This window comes from Chelonia mydas, chromosome 3 (genome assembly GCF_015237465.2).
Source record: "Chelonia mydas isolate rCheMyd1 chromosome 3, rCheMyd1.pri.v2, whole genome shotgun sequence".
NCBI classification, from domain to species: domain Eukaryota; kingdom Metazoa; phylum Chordata; order Testudines; family Cheloniidae; genus Chelonia; species Chelonia mydas.
Window position 1 is genome coordinate 149,696,609 of NC_057851.1, and position 20,405 is coordinate 149,717,013.

At 43.1% G+C, this 20,405-nt stretch overlaps 1 protein-coding gene across 1 annotated transcript in view; it reads left to right on the forward strand.

Annotated features, from left to right (window-relative positions):
- Positions 1-2,668: 2,668 nt before the first annotated feature.
- Positions 2,669-20,405, forward strand: part of PLB1 (phospholipase B1) — a 112,633-nt gene continuing 94,896 nt past the window's right edge. Inside the window, exons 1-11 of the mRNA XM_043543146.1 lie at positions 2,669-2,707; positions 6,764-6,827; positions 7,701-7,759; positions 9,871-9,911; positions 11,042-11,085; positions 11,857-11,941; positions 13,288-13,339; positions 14,469-14,555; positions 16,691-16,753; positions 18,302-18,384; positions 19,731-19,809. Coding sequence (XP_043399081.1) covers positions 2,669-2,707; positions 6,764-6,827; positions 7,701-7,759; positions 9,871-9,911; positions 11,042-11,085; positions 11,857-11,941; positions 13,288-13,339; positions 14,469-14,555; positions 16,691-16,753; positions 18,302-18,384; positions 19,731-19,809 — 696 coding nt within the window. The remainder of the gene's footprint in view (positions 2,708-6,763; positions 6,828-7,700; positions 7,760-9,870; positions 9,912-11,041; positions 11,086-11,856; positions 11,942-13,287; positions 13,340-14,468; positions 14,556-16,690; positions 16,754-18,301; positions 18,385-19,730; positions 19,810-20,405) is intronic.

The window sequence follows — 20,405 nt, forward strand, 5'->3', positions numbered from 1 at the left end:
TTATATTGTCACCAGGAACCTTTCAGGGTAACACAGATAAGAGTATAGTTTATTTCTTGTACCTGCAGACTGAGAGAGTGAGCTACTTGATTCAGTGACACAGGTGGGGTATCAACCACTGCACTTGCCTGGGAGGGGGTGAACTGAGGATGAGCACTGCGTCAAGAGACTGGGCAACTCTCCCTGTGCTTTTAGTAGAGGAGGAGTAGCAGTACTCCTCCCGCCTTGCTCCCCCTTACTTTAACTCCCAGATGCAATCATGTATAACATACAGCACATGTCTTTATTTTTTTGAAGTACAGCACTGAAATATTATCGTTATCACTTTAATTCAAAGGCTGGGTTTACAAAAGTGAGGAAGCCAATAAAGTTTATGGCTGCTAAGTTAGCAGTTTGCTGAAGTATAAAAGCAGGAGGAAGGAAAGACATTTTCATTGCTGACAACCCCTCCACCTCTCCATAAAGCCTAAGTGACATCTCTCCTAGAATATTCATTTCTCAGATAGCTAACCATGAAGCTTCTATCAGAGCTGTTCTTTCTTTGGCTGCTATCTTTGAAAGGTAAGGTCTTTGGACATTGAAAAGTCTTGTTAGAAAATGTGTGGAAGCTGATATTTTTCTAATGGTTGAAGTGCAAAGATCAAGTGAAAAGCAGACGCTTTCAAAGCAGAAAGATGAATGGTACAATCTGCATGTATGACTCTGGATGGCACACATGGCATGGTTATTGTTGATCATCTTAGGTAAATGTGATGGTGATGATAGTGTATGGTGGGTTTGTATCTTTCTGGAGACTGACCTCCCAGGTCTCATTCAGTTGGGGTACTGAAGTTTCCTGGAGGGAAGAACAGCACCAAAAGGTCAGACTATACATAATCCTTGTACCTTTGTGAATGTAGGCCTTAACGTCTCTGTGTTTTGGTTCCTCATCTGCAAAATGGGCAGAAGAATAATTCCTTTGTCATATCTACTTAAATTGTAAGCTGCTCAGGGCAGAGACTGTATCTCACTGTGTGTGCACACAACACCTAGAGTGTCCTGATCTTGGTTAGCGCCCCTAGGCAAAAAGAAGGGTGTGCATCACACTTGTTAGAAAAAAAGTTATCTCCCAACATTCTAGAAAGTATGGCAAAAATGTGTGTACGGAACCAAAAATAGGTAAAACACATGAAAACTGCACAAAGATTGGTCAGTCATATAAAACAATTCATGCTTTTACATGTAATGCCCTTATATTTGTCTAAGAACATGGATGGATAGCTAGACAAACACAAGTATTCAGAGGAAATTCTTGAGTTTCCTCTCTCTGTTGGACTCTAAAATGCTATTGTGCCAAACACAAGAAGACTCTAAAAACAGGCACCAACATCCAGGGGCTTGGAAGTTCAGACACCTGACTTCTATTCCCTAATCTCTTGGGCAAATCAGTTCACTGCTGTGTACTTCTGTTTCCCCGTTTGTAAAATGGAACCCTCCTGGGTAAAGCAGCTTGAGATATATGCATGACAAGCATTATATGAGAGCTAAGTATTATCATGAGATTGACTGTACACTAGTGCTTCATAAGGAGAGGTGGTTCTGAACGCCCTTGAGTGGTTGGAAAGTTTTAGATGTGGATCTAGATGCAAACTTTGCATCTAATCCCTATCTCATTAGAGCAAACCAAACCCAGGTATCCCATTTAATCCCTTGCCACATGAATTCTGAGAAATTCTGAATATAAACTGTTCTTTATTAAGAAAAGAGATTAATTTAAATGGAAATGAATGCAAATGCAGTCAGGAGAGGGAGGACTCCAGTACTCTCTGGCTCCACAGAAACTCCATCCATTGAAGCTCTCCAGTGGCAGATGAAGTTTCAAGTATTACATCACCAGAGCAAACTTTCATTGGCTAACCATAGCCTCATGGGATGACACTGTTGCTTGCTGACTGTGAAAGGAGTAGCCTTATGTAAATTACTCCTTTCTTGGGAGTTATACCATGTACCTGTTTGAAATATTAATCTAACTATTCTAAATGTGTGCGGAATAAACAACCAAAGGCATCTCATAATGTCATATAAATTAAAGGCTGACTCAGACATTGAAATGTATTCTGGGTTGCAAATCTCATTTATGTTCTTATGAGAGAATTATTTATTTATACAGTGCCCTAGGTGCTCATTGCACTTTACAAATCAAATAAAAACAGTCCCTGGCCTGAGGAACTTATAATTAAATTCAAGCATAACACAGCAGGGATCTCAATAAGTAATGTGTGGTGGCAATGGGGAGGACAAAGGGTACAGAAGCTAATAAGATCTGTTATATACACAGATCATAAAGTTAAGAGATGAGATTCACAGCTGGCGTAAACGGCTTTCCAGCATTTATTTTAATAGTTATGCAGATTGCATCCACAGAAGCTATGGCCCAGTATGTTTAAAAACAGAGGACATACATTTGGTGCAGAGTGACAGGCACTGGAGTGGAGATCAGCTTTGGAAACTGTGAGAGAGAGAAGAGGTGAAACTCTCTCCCTTTCAGAAACAGACACATTTAATTGTATCACTATCTATTGAGGAGTTTATGCATGTTAGCAAAGAGTGAGTGAAATTCATTCCTAATGGATTGTTGGATTTTTCTCCACCCCCACCCCCTTCCCAAGGCACTGCAGCTCATCCCATGATGGAAAGTAACTACCTCAAGAAACAAAAGAAACTGGAGGTAAGTCCCTGGCATGAGGAAAGCTTTAGTTTTTTCCGTTCTCAATACCATACCTGCCACCACCTGATGTCCTGCTACATTGTTGTGATGTAACGCCTCAATGAGCGAGAGAGAGAGAACAGAACCCTGTGGTCTGGGTTATTAGTAACTGTGCAGAGGGCTGGCCTTACCATGAGGTGAACTGAGGCGGTTGCCTCAGGTGCCAGACTGTGGCGGGGGCGCCACTAGGACCCAGAGTTTCAAAGTTTTGGCCCAAGCGAGTGGGCATGGGAGCATAATTTGAGCTCCCCGCCTCAGGTGCCAAAATGTTGTGGGCCGAACCTGACTGTGCAGAATTAAATGCAACATAAATAAATACTCTTAATGTTACGTTAATGCTAGATCAGGCCCTGCAAAGTCAGGAAGTTCCAAGATAGCTTGGGCAGGGCTAGCAGCACCACCAATTTATTAAGGTTGCCCTACACTTCCCATTGTAAGACCCTGTTTGTAATTGCTTACAGCTGCCAATCTTGATTCATTTGGACTGAGATTTTAAATGCGGCATATCTGACCTAGGCTAAATTTGTCTGCAAGATTTCAGCCAAAATAGTTCAGCCATTTCCGGGAACAAGGCTTAATGTTGTTTTATCGTCTTAAAAAATGGAGACCTTTACTTTGAAATGCTGCAGCACCCCCATGCTTTTGGAGCAGGGCCTTGAAATTTGGCAGGTGGGGTGGCCTTTGTGTCAGGGATGTGCCCTTTTGCCATCCCCTTGCAAATCCACCCAAATTTACCCAAGGCATTAAGTCTTTTTAAAAAAAAATGCAGTTTGCACATGCTCTTACTAGATCTTAACAACTAAAATCTGAGATGATTCCATCCTCACTGAGCACGGTCTAACCTCTCTCAGCTCCTATGTCTGACTGAACTGTGCATGTGACCACCCTCCCACACACAGAGTGATTGAGCATGCTTCTGCCCAGGGCTTTGGGGGCTCAAAAGGACTTTCCTTGTGGGGTGGAGCCTGGTAGGAGAACTAAGAGCAGGGAGCCTGTCTCTCCTGTGCTCTCAGCGACCCGCCCTCTGCTGGTACTCAGGCAGCATGGCGGAGGAAGCCATCTGACTCAAATGCAGAGGGGACAAAAGCTGGACCTGGGGAGAGGGAAAGGAGTAAGTGGGACAAGGAGTGTGATGGGACAGGGACTAGAAGTTGGAAGGAGAGAGAGAGACTGGGACTGGTTGCAATATTGCTAACCCCAAAGTTTCCAAAATCACAAGTCAGACCCCAAAAATCAAGAGATTTTTTTTTTAAAGTTTGTATTGTGTTTTTGGTCTGCCACAACCATAAGATCATCAGAGGCAGAAAGTCTGGCTCCCTGTGCTATGCCAGCGTTCTCCTGTGTGCCTGCCAGCAGAGCTCTCTCGGGAGCTGCATTACCATGGGCTGAGCTCTCCAAGGCTGCAGACTAGTGGCTGTAGAGAGGGCTCGGCAGGAGGTAATGCTAACTGAAGTATCATTAACAGTATTGCCCACCTCAAGAGATCAAAACTCATGCGTCAGATGCCATAAAATCCATGAGATTATTATTTTTAAAAGATTATATTGTGTTTTGTTCTGCCTTTTGATTTTTTGAACTCCCCCTGCCCACCCACAGGGCGTGTGTGAGACAATTAATGTTGCCCAATCTTCCAAATGTATTGGGTAAGGTGATGTTGGCCCTCGGAGCTCTTACCCTCACATTTGCCTGTCCTCTGCCAAGCAATTAATTCTGCCCCAATCCAAATCAGTTCTGCCACCCAGCCTCACCTCTGCTCCTTCTGCAGGTACAGGGCTTTTCTACCTCTTGCCAGGCCTGGGTGAGGCAGTTTCAGGGGATCTTCACCCACCCTCAACTCTTTCTTAGGCTTGGTGTTGCAGGCAATGGGGAAGAGCAAAGGAGCCATCCCTGTTGCTCACAGGGGAAGGAGAGAACAGAACTGCAGGGCTCCCTCCTCTCCCTCCCTTTCTGTGAGACTGATGTTGGCTCTTGAAGGGAGGGGAAAGTGCTGCCTGCTTCCTGAAGCAGCTTTTACTGGCTGCTCTTCCCCCTCTGACTAGCTGTTTTCCCCCTTGCCCCACCTCCTGGGATTTCCCACAGACAGGGATGAAATTTGCAAGAGGGCTGGAGCTTCTCCTGTCATTGGGCGACTGGCTCAATCACACCAATGTGCAACACTGTGGTTGGGCAGAGAGACTGGGATTAGAAACTAGAGCTGGGGAGATGGGGCCTGGAAGCTGGGGAGGGAAACAGGAGGACTGGGAGCCAGTTAGCTTTGGGGGCGGAACACTGAGATCAGACGAGGAGCTGGGGGAAAAACTGCACTGGCTGGATGAGGAGACTGGGACTAGGAACCAGTGTGGGGAGGGAATAGAGGCAGTACAGAGAAGAGCCTCATCTGACAGGGAGCAGGGGGGAGAATTGGGACAAGAAGCCAGGGAGAAGTTGGGGGTGGGGAAACTAAGTCTGGATGAGGAGTTTGGGGAGTGAGGTTAGGAGTGGGAGCCGGGTAGGGTGAGACAGATTGCGCAGGCAACCTTAAATCTGCTATTTCCTAACTTTTGAATACTTGACTTTGCTATCTTAATAATATTCTTATAACTTAGTTTTTTGTGCATAATAGATTTATGCTGTGTGAAACAGCTTTCAATGGATCCTTGATTTATAGCTTGGTATTATGTTTCTGAAAGTCTATAGAATATCTATAGATGAAACTCGCCTTTGTCCAGAGAGTGGGACAAAGTCTGTGCACCACCTAAGTCCTCAGACATGGCTTAGGTGTTGCACAGGTCTTGTGCTGGCCCTTTACATAGTGGTAAGCACACCTTATAGGAATAACCTATAATCCTGCTCTAGACCCACCAGCTCACTAACCATGCCGGGGGGCTGGGGAAATCCCTGCAAAAATTAACTGGGGTCACATCTGTGCAGACTTTATCGTCATCAACAAAAAATGAATCTGAGGACCTACCACTCCCAATGTACAGCTTACTCCAAAGGATGAAACTAATATGGTTCTTGAAATTTCTCTAAAAAGCTATAGAATTTAATAGAGAGGGATCTCATTTCTATAGATTTATTTTGGAACCATCCTACAGAATTCTGTAGCAGGGTGTAATTTTCCCCTTAAAATCCCTTGTTGTCAGAGGGTGTGTCTACACTGCAATTAAAAACCCATGGCTAGCCCAGGCCAGCTGACTGGGGCTTGTGGGACTCAGGCTAAGGTGCAGTTTAATTGTGGTGTCGCTGTTTAGGCTTGGGCTGTAGCCCAGGCTCTAGGAATCTACAAGGTGGGAGGGTCCCAGAGCTCGGGCTGCAGCCTGAATGTCTACACCACAATTAAACAGCCCCTTAGTCTGAGCCCCAGTCAGCTGGCATGGCCCAGACACAAGTGTCTAATTGCAGTGTAGACATTACCCAGAAAGACGTTGGACTGGGTGGGCCATGAAGTCTGTACTAGTTTCATCCCTGTGCCTCTAAGGGTAGTGAAAATTGGTGGGACAGTATGAGGGGAATCTGATCCTGCCACTAGCCATGATTAAGGCTGCAAGTCTGTCACGGAAGGCATGGAAGTAATGGATTCCATGACTTTCTGGGACCTCCAGGACTTCTGCAGCAGCTGGTGTGGCTGACCGCAGGGCCACCTGAGTAGCTGGGGCGGCCCTGGAGCCAGCCGCACTGGCCGCTGCTCCGGTGGCCCCAGGCACTGGGAGCAGCAGTGGGGCCCCGGGCCACCCCCCCACCCATAGGAGTGGCGACGGCGGGGCACCAAGCCGCTCCCCACCCCTCAGCACCCAAGATTTATTTAGGGGTATTTTTAGTAGAAGTCACATGCAGGTCACTGGCCGTGATTTTTTTGGTTATTGCCCGTGACCTGTCTGTGACTTCTACTAAAAATACTTGTGACTAAATTGTAGTCTAAGTCACATGCTGTAACCATTTGGTGAATAGAGATCTTTAGGCCTCTTGATCCAACACTTTACCTCAGCCTAAATTCCCTTGTTAAAAAGAAAAGAACCCATCTGTTTGCTGTTACAGCCTCTGAGAAGATTCCAGTTTCCCTGTGAGCTAGAGAAGCTGTCTCATTCTCCTGCATCTTCAGGTTTGTGTTTAAAAATCATCCTCTTGGAGGCTTTTCCTGCTCTAAGCTTGTAGAGAGACATTGACTTGGTCTACACTACAAGGTTAGGTCGACGTAAGCTGCTTTGCGTCAACGTAGCTGTGGGAGTGTCTTCATTTAAATTTGGCTCCCCCCAGTATAAGTGCCTCTCTATGCTGATTTAGTAACACCACCTCCCTGAGCACTGTACAGTCACAGTCAATGTAATAAAGTCGATGCAGTGTCAGTACAGGCACTGAGTTGCTTAAGTTGACTGTTACTGGCTTCCAGGAGCCATACCACAATGCCCCATGCTGACAATACAATCGATACAAGCGCTCCTGGTGAGGACATGCACCAATGACACAAGCAGCTAAGTGTGTGCACACAAATGATTTAATAACTGAGGTGGCTGTATGCTGACGTAGGTTAAGTTGACGTAATTTTGTAGTGTAGACATGGCTATGGACTGCGTTTGAGTCTGGGAGCTAGGAATTCCTGAGTTCTAATCCAGACTGTAATAATAGGGCAAGTGACTTTACAAGTCTGCCTCAGTTTCTCCATCCCTGTATTGGGGATAATGATACCTATGTCAACAGCTCACAGGACTGTTGTGTGATCTTTTGTTATTTGCAAAGTGTTTTGAGGATGAAGGCTGAAATTTCTGAAGGAGGCTAAGAGAGTCAAGCACCCAAATCTCATTGAAATTCAATGAGTATTGGACTTTGGCTGCTTTAAAACTCCCAGCTGAAAAACCCAATATAAATGCCAATAATTATTATAATTTACTCCGCTGGGTTTTCACATCGAAGAATGTAATTATTTTTTCAAAGCCACTGATCTTTCTAACATGAAGACCTTGATTTATCTCTGCAGTTCATACTCTGAGGCCATCTGACATTAAAGCAATTGCTGCCATAGGAATTTTGCAAACTGTAAGTATAACAGCAAGGGGTGTTGACTATAATACTTCATCTTTAAGAGCTCAGTCCCATTTCTGTTGAAATCAGTAACAAAACTCCTGCTGAGTTGAATGGTGCAGAATGTGGGCCCTAAAGGTCTGTATTTGCTGGTGGTGTGATCAAGACTCAAAACTTTTCACGTGTTTAAAGGTTTCGAGTGAATGGAGACAAGAGGTAGCTGATATTAACCACTTACCACAGGATAGCTCTGATTCTATCAGTACCCAACTGACTTCATGCAGGAGGAAATGCAATCAGGGTCTATAAACACTTGCACAGTGAGAAGATATTTGATAAGAGGACTCTTTGCAAATATAGGCATAACAAAATCCAATAGCTGGAAGATGAAGCTAGAAAAATTCAAACTGGAAATGAAGTGCAATTTTTATCAGTAAATAACTATTGGAACAGGTTACCAAGAGATGTGGTGGATTTTCCATCATGTGAAGTCTTTAAATTGAGATCGGATGCCTATCTAAAAGGGATACTCTAGTTCAACCACAGAACTGTGGGCTTTTACTGGGTGAAATTCTCTGGCCTGTTCTATGCAGGCATTTAGACTAGTTGATCATAATTTTCCCTTCTGGCCTTAAGAATTTGAGTATCAATCTATGGAAGAGAGTTGGACCTAAACAGGAATGTTTGATCAGAACTCCCTTGAGTGCTAGGGAAGCTTGGATACATATCTGGATCAGAACTTTGTAGCCCAGGCCCATAACTACAAAATAACAAAGTTGTTTGTCACAACTACCATATATTTCCTACTCTGTATTCCTAAATACTGCAGAATCAATAGGGAAGGATCTTGTGGAGGTGGTGAGTTTTTTTTGTTTTGCTTCAAAACAAGATTGAAATCCCAGTTGCTGAAATATGAGGGAGTCCATTTGGGTAACTATCTTTCCTGTTGAATCTGAGATGCAGAATACAGTATTGCTGCAGCACTAGGAACTGGAAATCCCTTAATTTCTTTGTTGTGCCCTAATCAGCCTGAAATTTATATTGAATGTGTGTTGTGGGATAACTGGAGATGCACAAAGAGGGGAAAACGGGGATAGGAGAAACCAGAAAGATTTGCGGGAATCTTGAACTTGTAGAAGTTTCACAAACAATTTAACATTTTAGGGTCTAATCCTGTGAGGTGCTGTGCATCCTCAACTCCCTTTGCAGCTGGGTGTGCTTAGCATCTTGTAGGAAATACTTAGAACCTCACAGAGTTGAGATACGTATTTGTAAAACATCTCAGTATTACCCATCTATCTGCCATAACTTCCTATAAGGTTTTGGGTTGCAGAACTCATGAATTTCTAACAGTCAGAATTACTGTATTCCTCCTGATTTCTCCCCTTTTGAGAAGAAATTATGACACTTGGTCTGCCCTAACTCTTGAGTTTCCTTTACCAGAACTAAGAATCCTTGAATCCTTCTGTCTTCCCTTGTATCTCTGCACATGGTCTTCCATATTAAAAAGACTCTTCTCATGTTAATGCCTTGAATGGCATGGGTGAGAGACGCTATAGAAAGAAATGTATGAATGGTTTGCATTTAAGGCATACAGCCTTTGGGAAAGGGGACATCTCTTGGTCTGTGTCGGTTCAACCAAAAGCCCACTGAAATCAGTGGGCATCTATCTATTTTAGGATTGTACACAGTCTCCCATAACTGTAGAAGCTGGGCACCTTCCATATAAAATCAATACTAATAGCTAAGTCCCTAGTGGACTTCACAGAGTCTTGTTGACTTAAATGGACTTTGGATCATGTCCCCTGTTGGAAAGAGATTGGGCGAACAGAAACTTCAGTATAGTTTAAAAAGCAGTTCATTCAGCTATGAAAAGTGTGGTATTTCATCTTTTAAAACTCTTTTGATACATAGAATGCACCGTTAGAATGTACCAAAGAAATGGTCTCCAAACTGTAAGCGAACTGCAATAAGGAAACCTTAATTACGTGTTGTAATTTAAAATGCAATGGAGAAAAATGCTATTTACCACAGTGAATATCTGAAATATAAAACTGGACTATGACAGAGGTAGTCTACTATTTGCTTTATTAATAGCACTTTTCTTGTTCCATGCTTATTTACAGACCCCAGATTCTAGGATGGATCATGAAGATTTACTCGAAAGGTAACAGTGAACTTTCATTGGTTAGCATTGGCTACTGCTATGATGTCAATTTACACAGCTGCACATGACAGGGACGAGGACCAGATTCTAGGGAGTACCCAATTTTCATCCCATCCACAAAATTGTTCTTGTGCCTGGGTGTGCAAGAGCAGGGTAGCAGACTTCTTTGAAAAATTAGAATCTGAGCCATTATGTCCCTACTCATTCTTAGTCAATATAGTTTTTGCTTAAAGAGCACCTTTTACCCCAGGAAGTCAGATGTTTTATAAATGTTGAGTAAGTCTCATAAAAACTATGATGAAGCCTGTATAGTTAGTGGTATTGCCCCCTGCTTACAGATGGGGAAACAGGGAAGGGACTTGCCAAAAGGCATATGGGGAGCCATTAGCAGAGTGAAGAATAGAATCCATGAGTCCTGATGGCTAGTCCCCTGCGCTAACCTTGAGACCACATTCCATGGATGCTGGAATGATCCCCCGTGCTCCTTGGCCATGTTTTATACAGTTTTCCCACTCGTCAGGGTTGTTGTTACGTTTGAAGTAAAATAAGAGTCTGACCCTCATTTGGTGCAAATATATTTAGCTCCATTGCAGTCACTAGAGCTATGCCAGTTTACATCAGCTAAAATTCTAGACTAAAATTTAAAAATGATACTTCTAACCGTGCAAGTACAAACATACATGCTCACTCACTGGTGTGTGCCATTGCAGGGCCAAATGCATCAACTGGGCACTGAAATTGTTTATTTGCATGCATAAATGCAGCTACTTGCATGCACACTATTTATGTAAATGTTTAGCAGAGGGGTTTAGGTTAGATGGGAATAAGGTTGATAAGTTACAAACAAATACTGTTGGTAAAGAGTTGACAATTACTACTTCCTTTACCTTTATGTTAAGCCCTGAAATCAGTGTTCTGTTGTGACTCAGCAACAGCGGGTGGCATTACTAAAATCTAGGGAAAGTAGGGGAGACGGATCCCATTCCGATGGGGGAGCAGGTTTAGTGATTTCATCAGCTGTTAGAAGAAACACAGAGCTCTTGAGAAGAAATCAGCACTGTGCTGTAACATGATTTTGATTTTTGAGAAATGTGACAAAAAATCAACTCAGGTTTTTCTTCTATTTATAGCCCAGAAAGGACCCTCCTTCAGGCGAGCATGGAAACACTATCAGGTGTGTTTTGCTATGTTGTTCTCCATTGCCAGGTATCATTAAATGTGTGGTTGGTCCTGCAGCTTTGCTAGGCTCTTTAGAGAGGGTGCAGCATCTGTGCGTAGTGCAGCCATAAGTGGGGTGTCAGAGTGAGCTAAGGGAGGGCCACTCTGGAGGCAGAATGTAAATCCCCTGGAGTGCAAGGGAATCTTACAGAATAGCTCTCCAGTGACCTCTCCAGCTGACATTTTGGATAGCACTGATTTGCTGTGGAGAGCATTGTAGCCACCTCTCCTCGGGTGCAGAGAGGATCACCACAACATTGGGATTAGGGAGGGTACTCTTTCCATCTCCCCAAAATCTTCACTCTAACATGTTAATGTCTTCTTCATTTTTCATGGGCACAAATGGGGCTCTTTTTAATCTTGGAAATCCCTGCAGTGCTGGGGAGAAGTTGGTTGTTCGTACTCTCTGTAAATATCCTCTCCTCCATATAATGCCCCATGGCGGCCTAAATCCAGCTCTGCGCACAGCTCCTGTTGCTAAAATTGGGAGATACCCAATATCCAGGCAGCACCAGGGCTAGAACAAATAATTCCAACTTCATGCCACTGTTTCAAAACTCATAACACAGAGGAACAACATCACTGATAAGAGCGGAGGGTCCCTGATGCCCACCAAGAAGCCTGAGATCCTAGCAGTTTGTGGCTGATTTGATTCTGTTAAGGGTGAAGAGGCAGAGCGGTAGTTCCCAGGATCTGGGAATGTACTGACTGTGTGTGTGTTGTTCAGCTCTTGTTAGCAGGTTTAACCCCTCTGTACTGCATCAGCCACTTCCTCCCAAAACTAGCAGAACAGCATCCGGAACCAAAGCTATGTAAGTTCTTTTTTTAGCTGAATAATGAATTTAGTGTTGGTGAAAGGTACAGGGCTGAAAGCCCCATGAGACTGAAGTCCTTTAACTGTACTCAGAACATGTACAGAAGGGACAGGACAAGCTTTCCTAACACCAAACCCTGCCAATGTGTCTCAACTTTCTCCTATCCGGAACAGGAGTGACAAGTGACTCTGTGGCCCAGGGCTGGATTAACTCTCCTGTGGGCTCAGGGCAATCAGATTTTGTGGGGCTCCTGTATACAAGTCTTTTTCCTAATTTAAAACAAAATGATCACAATTATGGCATGGAGGCTATTAACGCTATACTAAACTTGCCTTTTAATTAACATAAAGCCGTTCTGTGGTTACATTTCAGTCTTAAAACATGTAGAATATAGTTACATTAGTTCAAAATAGCCTACTTCTTACCTTAGAGCAGCTGTTATATTAGTTTCTTTCTGGGAGGGAGTTTGGGTGCAGGAGGGGGCTCCAGACTGGGGCAGAGTGTTGGGGTGCAGGAGAGGGTGAGGGGTGCGGGCTCTGGGAGGGAGTTTGGTGCAGGAGGGGATTTTGACATGTGGTAGGGGGTTTGGATGCAGGAGGGAGTACAAGGCCACAGGTGGCTCCCCACTGACGGCGCAGCAGAGCTCAGCCTGCTTGCCTGCCTGCCATAGCCCCACGCCGCTCCCGGAAGCGGCCAGCTGCTGGCACGTCTCTGCGCGCCCCTGGGGGAGAGGGGGACAGCGTGTCTCCATGTGCTGCCCGCGCCCGCAGGTGCCACCCCTGCAGCTCCTGGCGGGATGGAGCTGGGGGCAGGGGCAGCGTGTGGAGCCGCTCTCCCCCCACAGGGGCTGCAGAGACGTGCCCGCAGCCGGTCACTTCCGGGAGCGGAGTTGGGCCATGGTGTGCAGGTAGCCTGCCTGAGCCCTGCTGCGCTGCTGGATTTTTAGCGGCCCGGAGGTCGCGGTCAACTGGCAGAGGCTCCAGGATCAACCAGTCGATCGTGATTGACAAGTTGGTGACCACTGAATTGTATATAATTATGGATTTATTTTTTCGGGGCCCACCTTAGCTCAAGGCCCTGGGCTGCAGCCCGTAAAGCCCCTGCGTTAATCCGGCCCTGCTGTGGCCCATTTAACACACCAGATCTTTTGATTTCAGATCAGCCCTTCCTTTTTGCATCAGCTAAACAATTTAGTGGGTTGAATGGGGTAAACAGATGCCTAGCAACCTGACTGTGTCTTCGGATTTGTACCTAAGTCCCATGCTGTTCTTTTCAATGATTAAATCTGCCAAAGTGTTCTTTAAAAATGACTTGACAATTTCTGCTTTCCTTTTGTGCAACAGAAGCATACTGGATCAAGCTAAAAAAATGGTGAAATGCATGAAAGAGAACCAGGTATGTTTAAAACACTCAGCATAACAATGAACACCAGCACTTGGCGGGGTGGAAAGGGGAGGAAAGAAATGAGAAAAAATAGTCAAATTTCAAAACATTTTGAACTTCAAAATGTTGATGAAATTTTGAAGTTCAAGATATTTTTGACCAGTTCTATTGAACACAAAACAAAGGGTCTGTTAGATATGGAAAATGCTGCCTTAAAAAAACAAAACAAAAAAACAGTTACTGAATTCCGGTGTTTCTATTAAAAACAAAATTAGTCTTGCCATCCCAAAGAACCTACTGTTTGCTTCTGAAGATGTTTCTCCCTATTTGTCGTGGTGTTCAAAATATTTGGTTAAAGTTAATCCTAGTTTGCCTCCTGCTAATCAAGGATGCTTGATCCCTATGATGGCATGTGGCCTGCTTAGGAATCCTGCTGGAATATAATAGAACTCAGTATGTCTCTCCCATTTCCTCATTTCACCTTAGGGTGGAATTATCACAAACGCCCACTGAGTCTGCTCTCACTAACATCAATGGTTGACTTCAATGAGTGCAGAGTTCAGCCAATGCTGGGTGCTCTGAAAATCCTATCCTGAAACTTCATGCACTAATTTCCTTGTATCCTGCCCCATTGTTTGGGTCTAAACAGTTGGAGATCTGTGACTTGGTAAAAGGGTCTTGGCCTAACTGGCAAATGTGGTTGTTCAACTGACTGTGTGGCTCACTTACTATTTTCTGTGCTGGGATCCCATGGCACTACATGGTCCTTGATGTTATGGGAGCATGGCCCACAGGTGTTTGGGATTAGACTTAGCATAAAATTTGGTGAATTCAAATCTCCTGTCCAGCTGCTCTTTCGTATGTCTTGTGCAGCACAAGGCTAATGTGGGTCAACAGGCCCCATACACCCATGTTCTCATGTCTCATGGCATCTGCATCACTCACAAGTGTTCAGCTGACTTGAACTCAGCTGATTCTGGTGGTTTCGAGTTTCTGCTAGAGGCTTCACCTAAACCCACAGGAAAGAGGGCTAATGGTTGGTGGGTGGGGAATGCAAGTGATGAGCAGGGCTCTTATCTTCTCCCTAGTGTCATTGGCACACAATGCACCAACTGCTTTCTCTTGTGCTCTTTCCTTTCAGATGATAGATTTCCAAAATGACTGGAAGCTAATCACAGTTTTCTTTAGTGCTGAAAACCTGTGTTCTTCCTGTGCCTCTACCCACCAGGTAAGCTGCCCGGAGTGTGGTCTAAATCTGAGCAAGGAATCCCAGCTCTGACTATGGGACCTTGGGATTATTATGAGCACTGACCTAAAACCTCAGCCATACTAGAACCTGGAACCTGAATCTAAGAGTTACTCATCCAGTCAGGAAACAAACATACCATAAGACTCAAAACAACTTGAATTAAGAATAGCATACCAGCTGCAGAGCAAGACTTACCTGCAGATGCTACTGGTGAATAATTTCAAATAATGAATGAGAAGAGCATGATCTCTTTACAGATACTAGAGTGGTGTGAACTATGTAAGTACCAAATACATTCTGTGAGCAGAAGAGGCATAAATTAATTCAGTACGTTATTCATTATGAATTTCTTGTCCACCTCAACCCTGTACTCACGGAAGAAAAAATGCTACTCACTAAATCTCCAACAGCACCTCCGAGAGCACGGCTGTTTTCCTTAGGGATCTCCCATCTTGTCCAACTCAACCTAGGCTGTGAGAGCTGACAAAATTGCAGACCTAGATGGTATGGCTGAAGGTGGTTGGTATATCCAATCGTTTGCTTTGAGCAGCCAGTGTCCCAAGTCAGATTCTGATGTGAAAGCTAAATATAATGAGATGTCTTGTGTGACTTAGGGTATGCCTACACTGCAGCGGGGAATGGGTCTCCCAACCCAGGTAGACAGAAGTGCACTAGCTCTGCTTGAGCTAGCATGCTAAAAATAACCATGTGATCTTTGTGGCACAGGCTAACCACTTGAGTATGTATCCCTGTTGGCCTTGTGGGATAAGGGTTAAGGTTTGGTCTCAGGTGGACAGCAGAAAAGGAACAAAAAAACCAAGCAAACAAAAAAGTCTCTTTAAAAGTGTAAATATTTTTCTTTGCCCCTCATTTTTCATCAGGCTACAATGTTACCTTCTTGCTTCTCTTTTTGATGTCTTTATTCTATGTGGGTTCTGGTACCACTCTCATGTCCATAGTATCTGAGCACCATCTAGTAGCACATGTGACAGTTCACTGCATCTTCATCATCCTTTCGAGGAGTTTCACCATTTTGGGGCACTCTGTCCACTGCAGTTTTACATTTGAGCATTTGTATTTTGAACTCACCACTTAGCACCTTCCCGCTTGCCCAGCAAATTCAGCTGAAAGGGGTCAAATTCAAACTGGAGGGATGAGTGAGTGGCAGATTCTCCCTCTTCTGGTGTCACTTGTCTCCTTGCTGAACCACCCCGGCTATTGAGTACTTTTGTTTCTGGCTCATAAAGATCCTTTGAAAAAGCAATTTCTCTGTGCCTTTGGTGTGCATCAGGTTGTATTAAATTGTCTGTTTTTTGTTTTAAAAAAAATCCCATGAAATGATAAAGCCTGAACCATCTTCTCTCCCGCAGGGCTTTAATCAATCCTCTGAAAATTACTCTATTCAAGGAGTGGAGAGGAGATAACAATCTGTAAATTCTTGAGAGGCAGTAACACAAAAAGAAAGAAGGAATCATTGAAGAGGGTTAAGGGGGCATAATAAGGAGTGAGCTGAAAAGGGGAAATTTAACTAAGAGGTCAGTTAGACTTAATGGAACATGTACTAAGGAAAGTCACACAAGCGCTTTTGCCAGAGGTGGCCAAGAGTGAATTGGATGAGGCATTTACAAGGTTAAAATAGAGGCATGCTACACAAGGAGTGGATGATCTGTGACCTGAGTGTGTCTTCCCGCAAGGAAGACAATATCTATATGAAGATCATTTTCTGTTAATAATGGCTTTATTGAGGTAATCTGCTCCAAGGATGGCATAATAGGTCTCTTCCATTTCAGAGTCTTTAGATGAAAAAACTCTCTCTTTGAGTCTGTGATTTTATGTTTAAATTGTCTAATCATACCCAGTTAAATCATATTATTGGATCCTAGATTCCTCTTGCCTTAGGTGCTGGATAAAGCTGAATTTACAATGTGACTATTACCAGTAGTATCTCTGGTACATTAACTACATGAATGGAGCCCATCACTTCTGAGAAACATGTGACTTTTTTGCTTTTCCTGATAGTCTTGATGATGGCTTGAATGGTCTTTTCCAGCTCTGTGCCATGAGCACATGAATATTTCCACACACCCTATTCTTAATTATTTCTCTCTTAACAGGATAATCGCTCACTGGACAGCATGGAAAGACTTACCGGAGTCTTGGACTTCTTGTATCAAGAAGTAAGATCTCTTCACCAGGTTTAAGCCTGTACTGTACCTGATTCATTTGCCAGGTGCCCCCAGATTCCCTTACTGAGCTACATGTACAGCTGCAAAGCTACTGGGTTGGATTTTCAAAAGTGCCTAAGTCACTTAAGAGCACATATCTCCTTGAATTTAATGGGATTTGTGCTTCTAAGTCAGTCACTTTTGAAAATCCCACCTATTGTCAACAAATGTTTTATTCACATACACTTTATAGATGAAAAGACATTTAAAAATGGTGATATATACAAAGAGATAACTAGATGTTTGGGTGTCCAGCTAAGGCCTATGCACCACTTAAGCCCTGTTTTAACATCTTAATTGGTGCATTAACCTTGTGACCCCTCTGCACAGGAGTAAATTTCACTCCTGTTGAGCCAGGCAGTCCACGAAAATATCACCATGTTTATTCATTGATGTATATAATACAGGGTTCTTGGGGATTAGTCAAACAATCAGACTAGCTAACACACAAGATGTCAATCCTCTAGTAATGACTGGTGCAGACCAAAGATGGGCGTCACCCATTTAAAAAGATCATGTTGAGTTTTTTTCTCCTTTCCATTTTCATCTGAAGACCACAGTGCAAGTCATTTCCTGCTTGTCCATCCACTGCTCCAGGCAAATCATTATTTCAGTGAAATACGCTGAACCTAGACCATATTGCTTTATTAATACAACTAGCATTTATGAGTACATCTCAATGGTAAATAGAACTTTTCTGTGTTTACTGTGAATCCTAGCTAAGGTATTTGTATAGCACCCATCAAGAATTTTGTTTTTTCTCTAACTAAGGTCTAATACATATGCAAAAACTATTACTTTTTGAATGTATTGGGCCAAACCCTGAAGCCTTTTCATCATTTTTTACTCAAATCTCACTCCACAGCTCAGCTGTCACCAGTTTCAGTGAGAGTTTTGCCTAAGTCCCATTGGCTCATTATCATCAGAATCTCTTCCCTTCCCTTCTTATGTTTCTGTTCATGTCACTCACGCTCATAACAATGAGATATCTTTATACACGTCCTTTAGGAAAGCTACGTCTTGATTTGGGAGAAAGGAGGTATGAGAGATTAGTACTCCAGTGTAACAAGGAACATTTCACCTCTAGGCCTTGCATACTTCACTATCTAAATGGTAATTCACCTGGTCAATTGCAATGTAGGTCAGTAGTAAATGACAGCTGTCATCACCTGGTGGTCTTTCAGTGATGTATGTAAAATGAGTTGATTGGCCGCAGTTCACAACCACATCACAACCCATCTTCTCAAATTAATGTTACCCTGGCTGGCAGTCACAGGAGGAGGGCCATGGACTGAATCAGCCATGACTGAGATCACTGATTCTTTGAGAGGGTCCCTCCTGGTCAAAGGTGATGCACATTTGATGAGTTTGGAGGAAGCTGTACCAGTTCTGTGAATAAGTAGAAATCTTCACAGGCAATAAGAGAGTACTATTTTAAAAATGAATAAAAAGCTCTAATTGCAAATACTGCAAGTTAATTTTCTACCTTTGTTGCTGTAGGTCCCCAAAGCCTTTGTAAACCTGGTGGATTCCACTGAGCTCAGAATCTTCTCTTTTTCACACAGTGATCAGAATAAAATCAGGTAAAGAGATGTTCTTTGAACTACGTAAGGGCCATGATCTCCGTTTAGTGTTCCTGATAGCGTATTGCATTTCCACACACCCCAGAGACATGGCAACAATGCCTACATATTGACTGCGCTGGATGTACTAAGGTCTTGTGAGCAGTGCATTTTAAGTTTTTTCAGATGCCTTTAGTACCTAGCAAAATGAAATTCAGCACATTAACACTCGGAATGTTTTCCCCGCAGAAAATTTCTCATTAATGGCAAATAAATTCTAGATCCCAGAAGCCATGAATCTCTGAAAGACTCTAGGATTCTAGAGGCCACAATGTTCAAAAAGGAATATTCTTTGGATTAAAATATTTTATAAACAGCCATAACTACTTATATAGCCATCTTGAAGCACTTCACAAGCTTGCATAGGTGACATTCCACCCATCAGTGAAATGCTCCATGCCAAAGGAGCGTTGGCATTACATAACAGCTTAGCAATGCTACACTGAAGTTTGGGTCAAAAGCAAAGCTATTTAAGTCAAGAAGAGAAAGATCCCTTCTCCAATAGAGATTGCAAGGGGAAATTAAGAAGGCAAAATCTAATGACCAACATTTGAATTTGGCCAGTACACCATGGTCTACCCCTCTACTCTTGTAAAAAGTGCCATGTGATCTTTAATAACTACAGCTATTCAGGACATCAGTTTTACATTTCACTCAAAAAATGGAGTAAATAGCCATTGCATAGAAATAGGTAGGTAGAGAGGCCAGATATGCTTGCTTTAGCCACCAATGAGACTTCATTGAGTTATGGGTTGAATTTGGCACAGTGTTTACTAGCAGTTCACAAATGATAATTAATGTAGTATAACATATGGTGTGAGAATAATTGCACAGCTTGAGGGCTGCTACCACAATATTAAGGCAATAGTTCCTATGCAAAGTATTGCAAGAGAGTTCAGTTTGGTAATGCAACAGAAAATGGAAATGATTGAAAGCTAAAGCTAAATTATCTGCGGCAGCTAATTCAAGTAGGAGTGTTGCCAACTTGACAGACCCTGAACTAAACCAAGCCTGGTGTATTTGCCAGCTGAATAGGTTCAGAAGCCAAGAAGCTGTCCAAAGCATTGGACATGGACACCAATATAATTCTGGCATAAAGTGGAAGAGCAAGGTGTCCCATGTGGTTTCTGGTCTTTGTCAATATTCAGCCTTCTGCACTGATGGTTACTGGGCCTTCAAACATGTTCTGACACATGACTGTCAGTGGCATATTAGAGTTCCAGTCTTGTCCTCATCAAGCGAAAATTGTTACCTGAAAGCTTGGGTTTTTTTGTTTGTTTTGGTTTGGTTTTTTCCTCATTCTGCAGTAACGCATCCAGGAAGCCATGTAACTGTATTGACGAAGACTCCAAACTTGATGACATCATATTGAGATGGTCCTACCAGGTATGGCTTTTTCCATGTTTCTTGTTTTTTGTTCTAGGGTGGTAAAGGTAGACTGCTATACTCATGTTCAAGGTGAGGGAGGTGAGGGGTTATCTGTGTAATACAAATTACCCCATAATCACAGCTCTGCTGACATCTATTCTGGCTCAGTAGCATAGGAGAGTAATATAATATTAGTATAATTAAGCAATCTCAGCACCTTTTGTAGATGCTAATTATTTTATAGCTCATAGTAACATAGGATTTGCCATATCTAATTAGAGCAGTGGTCCTGCTAGTCCAGTATCTTATTTCTAGTACTGACAAATGTCAGATGATTTAGAGGAAGCTGGAAACTTTCTGTAAGTGGCTGAATGTGCTGCTGTCTTGTGTTTCTCATTCCTTCTACAAGCTGCAGGGAACCAGTTTTTGTCCTTAAGCGTGAGATTTGATTACCTTCCTTAGCTGCTACTCTTTCTAAGAAAATGGTGTTAATCCAATGCAATTCTCTCAGAGCCACAGGGAGATTTCTAATTGTTGCATAACATGTTTTAATTGAATTACTCCTTTTGTCTTTGGCTATATCATTTGATTATTGTGGTTTATTAGGGATGGAG